This window comes from Sinohyriopsis cumingii, chromosome 4 (genome assembly GCF_028554795.1).
Source record: "Sinohyriopsis cumingii isolate HCF-2022 chromosome 4, ASM2855479v2, whole genome shotgun sequence".
Classification (NCBI taxonomy): domain Eukaryota; kingdom Metazoa; phylum Mollusca; class Bivalvia; order Unionida; family Unionidae; genus Sinohyriopsis; species Sinohyriopsis cumingii.
The window spans coordinates 90,804,972-90,818,872 of NC_142964.1; the positions used below are offsets into that span (position 1 = coordinate 90,804,972).

Genomic DNA, 13,901 nt, shown 5'->3' on the forward strand with positions numbered 1-13,901 from the left:
AAGATTCCTTGTAATTTACATTCATTGTGACGGAAATTTTGACTTGTTATTACCGATTATGTTGTGAATTTAAAGGGGCCTTGTTACCTTGTTATGCTATTTGTATTCCTACGTATTTATAAATAAACACACCAGAATGTACGAATGAAGAACAACGAAAGCAAGTACCAAAATGCCTATCATACCATTTCATTGCTTTCCAAAATCATCCACACCATTTCATTCGAAGAGAGGTACATTTTAAGGTTTATTCCCTTTGACGTAAAAATCATCGAGGAGTACTGTCTAGAAAAATACTTGAAGAAAATTTACACATTTATTCTACTTAAGCTAATAAACATGCCATTTGTTGTATTTTCGCTTGAATTTTTATGCTTATATTTTTCTAAAATGCCATTGGTACAGTTCTTTGAGTCGCTTACAGAAACGTGATTCCTCTTTCAATTCTAAATTTTCTATCTCTTGCCTTCGTGAAAGTCTGAGATTTTATTGTTGATTGCTAGATGCATCAAACCAAACGAGAAGCTAAGACCCGAGTGCTTTGATATAGATTTGGTCAGAAGACAGCTGCTTAGTAGTGGGGTCAAAGAGGTCGCCATGGTGCGCAAAGATGGCTTCCCCCTGAGGTATCAGTTTGAAGACTTTATTAAGAGGTAAGTAACTAGCAAATTTCTACATGTCTTGAAATTCTAAACGTTCACTCCATTAAAAGTTTTTTTTAAATCTTGGTCATTATTTAACAGAGAGATTTTAGGGAATATTTTTCAATGTAGCAAAATTTAGCAGCAAGTGATTATTGCTGATATAATAAGTGCTAATAATATTCACTTTCATAAGATTGAATATTAAATCTCCAAAAATAGTACATGATCGAATTTGAAACATTAAGCTTTATTACTGATTTAAAATTCAGACATTCTTGAAGAGATCCAGCGTTTTGTTTCGAATTTGATCTTAAAGACTTCTTAAATAAAAGCATTTCTCTCGCATTTGTAATAAGATGAAAATAAGTCATACAATACATCAAAAAAGTTTGTAGAATGTACTTATTTACTTATGTCGGAGGGAAAAAAGTCTATATATAATATTTCTGTCTATCTAGGTTTCAAAATCTTGTAGAACCCACTGATCGTAAGGAAACGCCAAAGACGGTCGTGGAGAATGTCCTACATCGTGCTGGAATAACAGAATACAGCATCGGACCCAGAAAGGTAGGTCATAATTTTGAAATTAAATAAGGTGATGTTCTCGAATTTTTCTGTCTGTAAGGCTAACAAATTCAAAATTGATACTTAGGATGGCTCTTATTCTACGACGGTCTGGAGACATGAACAGCATTAGAGCCATAATGAATTCATATAATACCAGGGAAAGGCACATGTGGACTTTAATTTACTTAAATGATACTAGTACGAGAGCAAGACGTGAATAAAAACAAAGTACAGGTTTTCTTGTCGCAAAAACGAACGAATTAAGGCAGGTAACATTTCTGTTATTGACATCTTTGAAAACCAGACAGATCGATAATTGACTTCCTCACTCATATTTAGACACTAAGTTTTATTTATTCATGGGATAATCTGCTGAAAATATTGATGAATCGAAAGACATATTTTTTCATAACTTTAATTACATATGATCCTGAAATGTTGAACTTCATAAGTTCTTCCTCCGAAAATTTACGATTTTTATGAATATAAACTAAACTACACAGGAGCACCAAGTTAATCTTGATAAGGTCCCTGTGCAAACATTTTGGTGTGTGCTATCAATACGTATGCAATGTTTCGCAGGTGTTTTTGAAGTACAGTCACGAGGAAGAACTCGATAGGCGGATACAAAAAAAAATACTTAAGGTGAGTATTAACCACATTTGCTTACGTGAACAAAGATGTACATTTCTACCTAAAATCAGAAGTGTACGAGAGTTGATGGAAAATATTCAACAACAAATTTAATACCTTATAAACAAGAGATGATTGGCGAGTTCGTCATTTCTACCTCATGTTTGTAAGAAATGGTAAATGGAGTGATTATTTGTTTAATGTTATACAAAAGTAGGAAAATCATTTACACGGATAAAAACCAACTTGGATACTGATGATGGACCTAAAGAATGTGCTAAATCAAGTCAGTAAAGAACGTGCTAAGTCAGGTCAATAGACGGATGACACATTTTAGTTGTGTTAGGAAGACTGTTAAGACTTGTATAAGAACGTGTTAAGTCAGGTCAATACACGGATGACACATTTTAGTTGTGTTAGGAAGACTGTTAAGACTTGTATCAGAACGTGCTAAGTCAGGTCAATAGACGGATGACACATTTTAGTTGTGTTAGGAAGACTATTAAGACTTGTATCAGAAATGGTAGACCAAAGACTTCTTTCAAAATTAATAGTTGATAATGTGGAATTATATCCGAAGGAAGACGGACATACTGATGCTTGAGAGGTAACAGAAAATTTTATATTTCATACCGAAGTACAGAGGAAATTCTGACCAAGGAAGGATTTGTGCCCATTGGGTGTGTTGATCACTTGATAAAGAACATGTATGTTTTAGTAAATATCTGCAGAGAAGTGTTGTACAGGTAAAAATCTAGAAGGCTACATTTAAAAATAAATAATTTTTTTTTAGATGTGATGAAGGTTGGATACATTATTTTGAACCTAAGAGTAAGAGAAAAAGCGGTAAATTTGAGCAAACGTCTGCTTTTAGCAGGTCTTCCAAAATTTTAAGGAAATGGTATATGCATTATCTTCTTCAACATACAAGGAATACGTTTGAACTACATGGTATCAGAGAACAAACTCGGTGAATGGACAATATTATGCCACATAGATATAATTTACGGGAGGATATTCGCGAATTGTGTCCAGACCAGCTAATGAGTATCCTTATTTTGTACCTGGATAACGCTACCGCACGACGTGCACACAAACTTATCATGCAGACCTTACAAGAACTTGACGCTGAAACAACCCACCCCCACCCCACCCACCCCCCACACACCCACCACACACGTATAACCCAGATTTAGCTTTTTGAGACTTCTGGTTTTTCCATAATTCTTTATACAGAAACCGTTACAAAAACAGCAACGAATTATGGAATTCATTTACCGGAACAGGTGTTGGACTTCCGCACGTTTTCAGGACATTGTTCACAATACGAGATACGTGAATTAAGTCCATGAAAAGATACTTTCAGAAGAATTAAAATAATTGAAAACAGTCAAGTAACCTTTTCTCATAGCATTTATGATAGGAAATATTGATAAATCCTCGTATACGTGTTTGTTTAGTGTCTGTTCAAAATCCCAAGGACTTGTCACTTTACATAAAAGGTAAGTTACTTTGGTCCCGTTGTCAGTTTGCTTTTTATATTTACTATGAAATTATTGTACCTGAAGGAAAGACTAATGCTCGTAGGATGTACAACTAAAACAAACTCTGACCTTTTACACAGTGAAATAATGCCTATAGTACGTTTTAAAATTCACAATCTTTTGCAATGACAACTCGGAGACGCTGTCAAAATGTACACTAGCCTTTGAAGTAAATATACCTGGTTTGGGATAAATTTTGGGAAGGAGAGATTAACCAATTTATGATGTTTCTTGACTGATTGTATTAACGTGATGTCATTGAATTGTGCAGGAAAGAGAAGAGGTGGTACAGAGAAAGATATTAGAAGAGGCAGAAAGTAAAAGAAGACGAGAAGAGGAGAAAAACAGATTACAGTCATCTCCCATTTCAAAGAACACAGCGTCCGAGGTTTCGACATCATTTGTCTCAAAAGCAGATCTAGTTTTGGAGTGCTCCACTGAGGACATAGGGACATCGGATTTCGCATCTAGTCATGACTCGGATGTTTCATCCATCAAGAGCAAGAACTGGAACGTATCCTTGGAAGAAAAGAAACTGATCCAAACCGAGAAGGAGGAACCAAAGATCTTTAAGCCTGAAACTATATCAGATTTTAAGAAGAAAAAGTGATTCTTTTTATATGCTTTTTATGCTATATCAGTTTTAAATCATTTACTTTTTGAAAAAGAATTTTGAAAGATGCCAAGAAGACCAGTCATTGGAATATTTGCATTTAATGTGAAGAATCATGAATTAATATTTATGGCATTGCAATATCAATGAGTCTTGGAGATGTCAACAGGAAGAAAAAAACTTGTGCTGTAGCTTTATACATGGGCGTGAGGTCTGTTTCCTGTTTTGAATGAATAGGCTTTTTCATATGCACAATTTCCTCTCTTATGCAACAACTACAATTTGCATAGCTCACAGACAATGTCTTTGCTTTAATCAGCTTAAACAGTACAGAGTTCAGCCCAAAGATCAACCCAGTCCTTAAATCATTTCAGTCTTCATAAAGACAATTAATTAAAACTGATTATTTGTATTTTGTATTCCATACGTTTGTGTAGAATATGCAACAACCACTTTATCAATAACTTTAAATCCTCCATAGAATAAGAAATGACCATATATATTTTTTTTCTCGTAGAGCCTATGACATGTTCCGTCAGACAGAGCGGGATTACGAAGGATCCAACAGATGCGAGGAGATGTGTCTCCGTGCCATTCGCTTTCTCCTGTTCTGCTTGCTTTTTGTTGGTGTATTGGTCACGGGCGTCTGGAGCAAGCTCTCCATCATTTCTATGATAACAATGTCCAATAAGGTAATTCTCTGCCACGCACCTTTTTTCCTATATATCTTTCATACAGGTTGTAATACGGATTTTAGTTTTCCTTTCCCCATATCGCAAACACGTTTATAAATCGGTTACATATGTATACGTTTATTCTAAGATTGTATTTTCTTATCCCTTGGCCCATATGGCACATACATTTATTTAAGCGTGATTCAAGTACACATATGTTTCGAATAGGGGGTATGCATATTGTAAAGAGGTTCTAATACGTACATGTCCTGGTACATAATTGTTGTGCGTGGGCATTCATTGTAGACTGCAATAACTCTGCCTGTAAACATTAATGTGTACTCGTTTGCAACAATAAACTAAGTTCCACAGAATCGGAATCAAACAAATACTTTGTGCTGTGCACGTACCTTTTTGTTAATCTTTCGAATACGGGCTAGCAGGAATTTTGTGCGGTGACTATTTCTTGCATTACAGATTCCGAAAAGACGGAATGAATTGACTACTCAAGTTCTGCTGTGCATCTTGGTGCCTCTGGGTCTAACATGGCTCACGGCTCTAGTCAAGTGGCTGTTTGGAAAAAAGAAGTGGCTGGATAAGCGGATTCTAGTGGCTGTATGTTTTCTTTGCAAAACGAAAATTAGTTCTAGTTCTACATTCATGTATCTAGAGTTTATATTTTCTACACATGCTGTTGGATTTGAAAAGAAATTATGCCGATGCCTTTACGTACTAGCTACATACAAAAATAAAATATGAAATGGTTAATTCTCAGTGGTTGTTAATGTTTGTCTAAATATTTCGTTACGTAACTCATTAAGTTTTAAACTCATTAAGTTTTAAAAAGATCCAAAACATGACAATATCTTTTTACATCAATAAATTCAGTTAAAGGTTATGTAATCCAAATTCCTGGATGTTTTAGAGAATGTTACAAAATAGGCAAAATGTTGTTCCTTACGGAATTGAATGTTCAACTAATTGCTGACGACCTAGGAGTATAGTTTTATCTTTAATTCAAACACAGTGTACTTGTCTATGACCAACTACCTGAAAAATATATGAAAAAAGAAACATCCTTGCTTGGATGGATTTGTTAGCAGTTAATCATAAATAAATAAATAACTGTCGTTTAGAAGAGCATTGTTTCAAACCTTAAAAAGTTTGGCTGAGTGATACAGAGAAATCGGGATGATACAGAGAAATTGGAAAAAATACACATTTCATCTTCCTGGAGACCCTCATAGCTGAGTGCTTTGAACCACTCACCTTTACTGACCGCTGCCATCTCACTTGTCTGCGTGGGTTCGAGTCCCGGTCTCGTCCATTGTGGACATGTGAAAAAGCTTGCCAGTTGCCTCCCGTAGGTCGGTGGCTCTTACCAGGGGTTTCCTAGGTTTTTCTCAACCAGTTATACCTATCGCCATGTATAGCCTATCAAATGGAGTTAAACCCCCAAAACAAAAACATATCATTTCTTCTTCCCTAAGTAATGATATGAATCATTGATTACTGAATGCTTGTCCATTTATTCTTGCAGGTTGTAATTTTTGAAACCTTACCAGCTATAGGGACAGGATTGCTCGTCTTCAAAGTACTACCTTATGTGGACAATTTTAGAGGCATCATAATTCTTCTTCACGTCACATTTATTCCTGCTCTTTTGACGTTTCTAGAAACTATTTATTACAAGAAAAGGAAGTTTATTGAACGTTGTGCCAAACTAGCCCAGTCGGTCGGTGTTCTTTGTATTCAAGTCGGCATGTTCGTTATGATGTACTTTGTACAGTTTGACAGAGGTTCATTCCTAACTGATGCAGAAATAGAACCATGGGTAATTCCAGTGGCAACTCTTCTCATTTCCGTTAGGTGGTGGGAGAATTTTATCCATCATGATATCAAAAAGGATGAAAAGTCCATTATATGCGTTAATTATCATCGAAAGCAGCTTTTGAGGTCGCGGGACACAACACATATCGTACTGATACCTGTTAAAGCTTGTGTCTACATAGGTCTGGCCTTCTTGCTGGTGGTGGATTTTGAGGCAAGACTCCCTGAAAAAGTCACCTCTGGGGTAAAAGAATTAGAAGATTCTAAGAATGCCACGTACAATGTGTGGAAAACTTCAACGTCTTCACCAGTACTGGTAACCGAAACAGATATCGTGATATCCAAAACCATTACATTTATGGGCAACACCACAAAGGCTGCATCGGAGAAAGTCCTGAAAGACCCTACAAAACCTAATACGGCAACAACAGAGCAGACTTTTAGTAGTACAATCCAGTTTCTAAGAACTTATGAGCAAATAATCCTTCAGGTTTTAAGCACTCTATTGTGTTCATACCTGAGTTGCTTAGCCTGCAAATGGTATATGCAGCAAGTGTCCTTCTGTTTACCACTCGTGCTAGTAACTCCCTTATGTTTATTGATCATATTTTTCTCGTGTCGTGGAGACATACCATGGTTGGACTTGAGTGACATGCAAAGAGAATGTCCAAAAATGGATCTAGAAAGTCTAATGCTTCCAATTACTTTTGGATCATTCTTATGGATATCCATTTTGTTGATGACGTATTACATCTGGTTTCCAAGATGCGAGAGAATGGCAAAACAAGAAAGGTATGTATATTTGTTGTAGGCATCGCCTAATATAGGCCGTAGGATTAGATCATAAAATATGTAACGAAATACAGTAACATGTTGTAGCAATTAACATCTTAAACGGTTTTGCTACCGAAATGAGTGATAGTGTCCGAGAGTTCAACTGCTTAGTTTTAATGTTCCATTGATTCTAAACGATTCGGTGACGTATTATCGGACGTACCATATTTAAAGTACGCTAATAAAGACAGAAGTAAATTGTTCTTCGTCTATGCACAATTCCAAGGTCCCTTACCGCGTTGGATTCGCCGTCTTAAACAATTGTTAATCTTGGTCGATTTAAGTTTTTAACAGAAAACTTCGCTTCTTCACACAAAATGTTACATGTTTATGCGAAAAATTCCTGTTAATGTCCCAGATCTTAAAGAAACAGCGTGTATAGTAATCCTTCAATGTGAAAAAAGTATTATATACTCTGACTGCCTAGTCAAATTGGTATTTAGGATACTAAAGGGGGAGGAGGGTAGATAAAGTTGGTATGTATTGATCCATTTCTGAATGGAAAATTTCAGATATTATATAAGCTGGCATCTTGTGTATACTTTGCGACATATTTGGAATGATAATTTTACATTTAAGCTTTGGATCATAACATCGATAATTATTGATATGTATTGGCATCCCTCCAGTAGAAAAACTGAGATGAGAGTCTATTGTACCGATCGCCTATAGGATACTTGACTCTTATCTCCTGAAGGGTAAACCTCTATACCCTGACCATATCAACCGACAGTGCAACACATGTTTGTCGAGAGTATCAACTTCCACCCCGCGAGACGGAGGCATTCGATATAAAGTTTATTAGGGAACATCTTTATTTCAGGTATTACATACTCTGGCATATTGTGTATACTTTGCAACTTATGTGGGACGGAAATTCTCATAAGATTTGAATCATAACACCCATCATTGGAAACTGTCATCCCAACAAATAAGTCTGAGCTGAGGTGGTACTATGCCTTCGCATATGCAGCACACACTCTTGACTCGTCCACATCTCCTGAAGGGTTAACACCCGACCAGACTGTATTCCCTGTCAGTGTCCACCGACAGTGCAACAACTTATTGTCGAGAGTATCAATCTCCACCTTGTCAGACGGCAGTATTCTATGTGAACGTTTTTAAGGAACACTGTACCACCATAGAAAATATGTGACGTTTCGAGGAAATGCGGTTTTTAAGAATGTCATATTGTTTAGCTTCAGCTTTTATATTTATAAAACTTTTACAGCAGTTTAAGATTCTTATATTTTATATTTCATCTTGTTATTTCTCATATCCAACTTTATTTGGATTGGAGTATATTCCTTAAGTTTTTTGTCGCAATTCTTTATAATTAGATATTGAGAACTTTACCTTTAATCGGCGCCATATTATGCTGACGTGTGGTTTCAATCCCTCGAAGTAATACATATTCATGCATGTATTATCCGGAGAAACATTACAACATCTGAGTAAATCACGTGATTTTCACCATCTCACATAGAAACGCTTCCTAGTCTGTTTCTGCTCTTTGTAATTCTTAGCTTTGGTTTGAAGACCTAAAACCTTGAAGGTTAAAGAGACTGTAATTAAAAACTTTACAGTGTATTATTTCAGGATATTCGTGAATATGATGAAAAGCTCCCTTTCTGTGGACATTTCTCTTCTGATGTCTCGACGGAACGACCACGCGGAAGACAACTCGTCAAAAAAAGACGACAAGGAAAGAAAGACCAGTGAAACACCTATGGTCTATGTTTGCGCTACAATGTGGCATGAGACGCAAAGGGAAATGACTCAGTTACTCAAGTCCCTCTTTAGGTAAGAGAATTGAAGTTTTGTACAGTTTCTTTTAAAACAAATAATTACTTTTATTAGTAAAAAAAAGTAAAAGTATTTTAACCCTTTTCTTTAGAGCCGTATCTTTTCAAAGGGCATGATTATGCAGGGTTCTCTTTCTGTTTCCATAGTCATCGTTGTGGAGTTATGTTCTAGATTCAACTATCTCTTTAGAACGATTCCTCGATCAAATTCGCAATGCTTATATACAAAGTCAAAATGACGCATATTAACTTGCCTTCTTTTCAGACTGGATGCCCACATTGCGGCCAGTAAACAGGCCGAAAAAATGTTGGAGACACGTGATCCTGATAGATTTGAAAGTGAAAGTAAGAATAAACATGTATTGTTTTTCCTTTGACAATACGATCGATAGTTTTGAAGAGTAGATGACAATGTAATGAATTGTTAGAAATCATAGTCTATAATAGCTTTATTTTTCCATGCCACGATAATGCCAATCAACAACTGTTCACTTACTATAGTGACACTATTATGCATTACAAAGTACAACTTAATGTCTCATAATATCAGTACATTCGCGATGGATGTAAAAATTTACGTTGACAAATATCATTACTCAATGTTAATGTTTGAATAGAAGAAAAGTATCCAAGGAGTGTTTATGAAAAGGGTATTAAATTAAATTCTCTTTCCAGTTCACATAATTTTTGATGACGCTTTCAAGTACGACGAGAAAGTTGGACAGAAAGTTCTAAACGAGTACGTCATTCAGCTTATTAACTGCGTTGGAGTTGCTGCCACGTAAGTATGACTTTCACAATTAAGCTCATTTACTGCGTCGGAGGTGCTGCCACGCAAGTATGGCTTATAAATTAACCTAAATAATATATAACACTTTTAAAAGATTTGAATAAAACGTTACAAAACATTCTCTACATGTTGCCCACTTTGAACGAATATCGACAGTGCAGTGTAATAAGATTACGTCTTAGCTTGGGTTATGTATAGGACATGTGATTAAATTCCGAGAAGAGATTTTTGTCAACTATCAACTAATGTTTTCGTTTTCATAAGTTGCATTCTAGGTTTTGACAACTTAGAAATTTTAAGTGTGCACTTATCGCCGGCTGTCAGAACTTAATATATAATTGAAGTATGGAAAAAGTTAGACACTTGGTGACATCAGGCTCGAATCTTCTTAGATGGTTCTGATCTGGCTGAAAAAGGTCTCCAACATTTTTGTCTGAAGAAAATGACCTGGCTTGTGATTTTCCCTGCCTTGGATGTTTCATGATAAGAGACTTTTACTGAGATGAAGAACAATTTTTTCAGCTATTAGGACCATGATAAAATCTACAGTCAAACGCCTAAAGTATCAGGGTACAATCCAATCACCACATTTGTTTTAAACAAATCCACATTTAAGCATTGTTTCAAGTTGGTCGGTTTCTTAAGTATGTCAGTACCTCAGGAACTTCATCTACCTGTTGATCAGAACGCAGTTTAGTATTTATTGCGCCTCTTGAACATATTCTCATTTTTAGGTCCGTGGCCAAAGGTGACATTGAATGGGACAGATACCCCAAGAAGACCTCGACTCCCTACGGGGGAAAGCTCGTTTGGACGATGCCAGGAGGCGTTATGATGGTTGCCCATCTAAAAGACAAGAGCAAGATTCGTCACAGAAAAAGATGGTCTCAGGCAAGTATCGTGTAATCAAGGACATCCTCCAAACCGGAAATGTTCACTTCCAAAATAGTTCGTGAAAACACGCCTTAACCAAAATTGGATTAGAGCATGCTTATGGCGTCTTTACTGGTGAGGTTTTATTAATCCTCATCAAGTTTACAATGACAGCTAGGACTACACGTTGATATTTAAGAAGCAATTCAGATACCTCCAGCACGGTTTCAGCAATTCAGAACGTGCTCAACGTCCATATTAATCATTTTAACAGTTGTTATTGTCAACAAGACGAAGACTAGAACATGTACAGAGTATAAAATGTAGCTAATAAAACTTTGGCTTTTTCACAGATCCTGTACATGTATTACCTTCTGGGGTTGACATTTTTCAACGACAAGACAGCAGGGGATCTTCTTGATAAAGCGGAAACGGATAACAAACGACGGAATAAAATCTGGCCTCATACATCCCTCTTGAATATTCTACCCCATGAAGAAATAGAAAAGGTTCTGCAAACGTATATGTTCTTTTATTTATCCCAAACATCTTGAGATCTGAAAATAGTTCAAAGATTCCAAAATAATTTTGAGTATTAAGCATTTACTGGTAGATTAGAAATGCAGCATGGAAATAGCGATAACTTTGAATTTAGTAAACTATAAAGCATTATGAGCGAACTATAATAAAACCTGGAAAACCTATTAATTTCTCAAGACAATTCAAGGGAATCGTTCTTTAGAAAGTGCATTTAGATCTATATGTACTTTTGCACATTGTTAAATAAGTGCAAATTATGTAAAAGTCGAACTCCTAGCAAAGATCACTAATATTATTATGTACAGAAAATAAGAAATTCAGATTTAGAATGATTAAGAATTATTAGTGAAAGTATTCCATTGTTCATAACAAGGGTGATATTTCTGAAATAGTTATTTGGGTCAAAACAAACGTTTAAAATAACCGTAGGATGTGACTATTGTTTATACTAAACCCTTTACATTAAATATTATGTATTTTAATAGTATAGAAGTAAAATATTTCGATACTTTATGTAAACTTTCTTTGCATTGTCTTATAATAACGTCCTCATTTCCAGGCGAGCAACACGTTTATATTAGCACTGGACGGAGATGTTGATTTCCAGCCCGAATCTGTTCTTATGTTAATTGGCCGCATGAAGAAGAACAAAAAAGTTGGAGCAGTGTGTGGACGTATACATCCAATCGGGTCAGGTGTGTTAGCTGATTTATTTTATAAGATCCTTCACCAGCTTTCTGGTAATCCATATTTTTTAATACCATATAAAGTATGATTTCGGAAATTATCGTGATTTAAAGAATTAGAAATGTACAAACAAATCGCGATCACCTTCTACTTAAAGGTTAACTGTGGAAAAAGAACCTTTGAAAAGAAAATTTGTAGTGCTTTTTAAAGGACACTACGTATAGATTAAAATTCCGTTTCTCTGTTAAAATTTACTTTAATGAATTTCCTGAAATTCCACGTTAAAACTAATGATGAATAGAATTCAAATTTACCTCCCTCGACTAATCAGGATTCGCTGTTATGTGTGATTAGTTCGATAAAATAGCCTCCAAAATCTGTGCGGATACTAATGCACGATTTATGCGTGTGACATCAACTGTTAAAATGTGCACTTTTGCTGCGTACAAATCCATCCGGAGCACTCCACCGTACATTTTGACATTTAGCGATATTTTGTAAAAGCCGTATGCAGGCACGAAGTCCAAATGGCTTCAGAATAAGGTTGTGTTATTCCAAGTGGACATAGAACACAATTAATTTTACTGTATGTTCTCTACATTTGTTTCTCAGTACTGTCCTTTCCACTGTGTGACAATCAATGCAAAGCATATGTTAATCTAAAATACCTTCAAAGATGACTTCACGGTGAAGTTCTTGTCAAATGTTGACCTGCTCTTTTTTGAGATGCTGGACTGTCAACATAGCAGCATGTAAACAGAACACAGATTTCACTTCCGGATCATCACCAAGGGCTTATTACTCACTGCGCACTGTCGCCGAAATACACACAGACAACAACACCCTGAGCTCATATTATCAAGAATAAACAGTTACCTTTAAATCCCTACCAAAAATGCATAAATAAAACTTTTCTATCACCACCAAAATGAGAGAGGAAAAAATGTTCTAAAAATAGACTAGAACTACATTCGTGGGTACTGAACTGGAAGTATTAATTGTGACCTAATTCCAAGTGGACTTGCAAGTGGTCATACATAGGATTTGCTCCTTAAATAGCTGTTCGTATCGTCACAAAGGACACTTCAATCGATAGCTGTTCAAGAGACGCGAGAAATACCGGTAAGAGTCTAAAATGTGTACCGATGTGTTGCGGACACGTCCGTTTGCAAACAATTCATCGATTTTTTGACGAGGTGAATTCAAGCCCCAAAAATGTTGATCAGCGTGAACAGAAAATGGAGTTGTGGAGTGGGAGCTTATTTATCGACTAATGTTCCTCCTTGAACAAACCGATCAGTCGCCGATATAGAAGCGTACTGATTATACGATAATTTTGTGTGTGATTTGTGTGTGTGTGTGTGTGTGTGTGTGTGTGTGTGTGATTTGGATTTTTAACGCAGCTTTAACAATTTTTCAGTCATAATGCTACGATGTCTGCAGTATGACAGTTTATAGTGATGTCTAGCACAGGGGCATCATTCCGCAGACATGTAGCATGATGTCCCACCCAGTCACATTATCCTGACACCAGGCCGACCAGTCCTAACACTAACCTCTTAATGCTGAGCGCCAAGCGAGGCAGCTGTCAGTACCATTTTTGTAAGTCTTTGGTATGACTCGGCCGGGTATCGAACACACGCTCTCCCGTATCAGAGACGGACGCTCTAACCACTATTCCACCGGAGCTGTGACGATAATTTTAAACAATCGTACTGATTTCACGATCGTTTTAAACAAATGTTATGGATTTTGTGCAGCGTAAGTTCACAAATTGTGATGAAAAAACACGACAAATGGCTTCTTTTTTTATTTTAAATACTTCAATAGTAAAAGACGCGGAAAATAGGGACCTACTTAATTCATT

General features: G+C 36.2%; 1 protein-coding gene across 1 annotated transcript in view; it reads left to right on the plus strand.

Annotated features, from left to right (window-relative positions):
* Positions 1 to 13,901, plus strand: part of LOC149801656 (chitin synthase chs-2-like) — a 152,781-nt gene that overhangs the window by 129,015 nt on the left and 9,865 nt on the right. Inside the window, exons 13-25 of the mRNA XM_089956824.1 lie at positions 504 to 653; positions 1,103 to 1,211; positions 3,660 to 3,994; positions 4,519 to 4,693; positions 5,153 to 5,290; positions 6,216 to 7,309; positions 8,580 to 8,603; positions 8,972 to 9,142; positions 9,410 to 9,489; positions 9,820 to 9,925; positions 10,669 to 10,825; positions 11,161 to 11,232; positions 11,907 to 12,042. Of these exons, the coding sequence (XP_089812950.1) occupies positions 504 to 653; positions 1,103 to 1,211; positions 3,660 to 3,994; positions 4,519 to 4,693; positions 5,153 to 5,290; positions 6,216 to 7,309; positions 8,580 to 8,603; positions 8,972 to 9,142; positions 9,410 to 9,489; positions 9,820 to 9,925; positions 10,669 to 10,825; positions 11,161 to 11,232; positions 11,907 to 12,042 (2,747 nt within the window). The remainder of the gene's footprint in view (positions 1 to 503; positions 654 to 1,102; positions 1,212 to 3,659; positions 3,995 to 4,518; positions 4,694 to 5,152; positions 5,291 to 6,215; positions 7,310 to 8,579; positions 8,604 to 8,971; positions 9,143 to 9,409; positions 9,490 to 9,819; positions 9,926 to 10,668; positions 10,826 to 11,160; positions 11,233 to 11,906; positions 12,043 to 13,901) is intronic.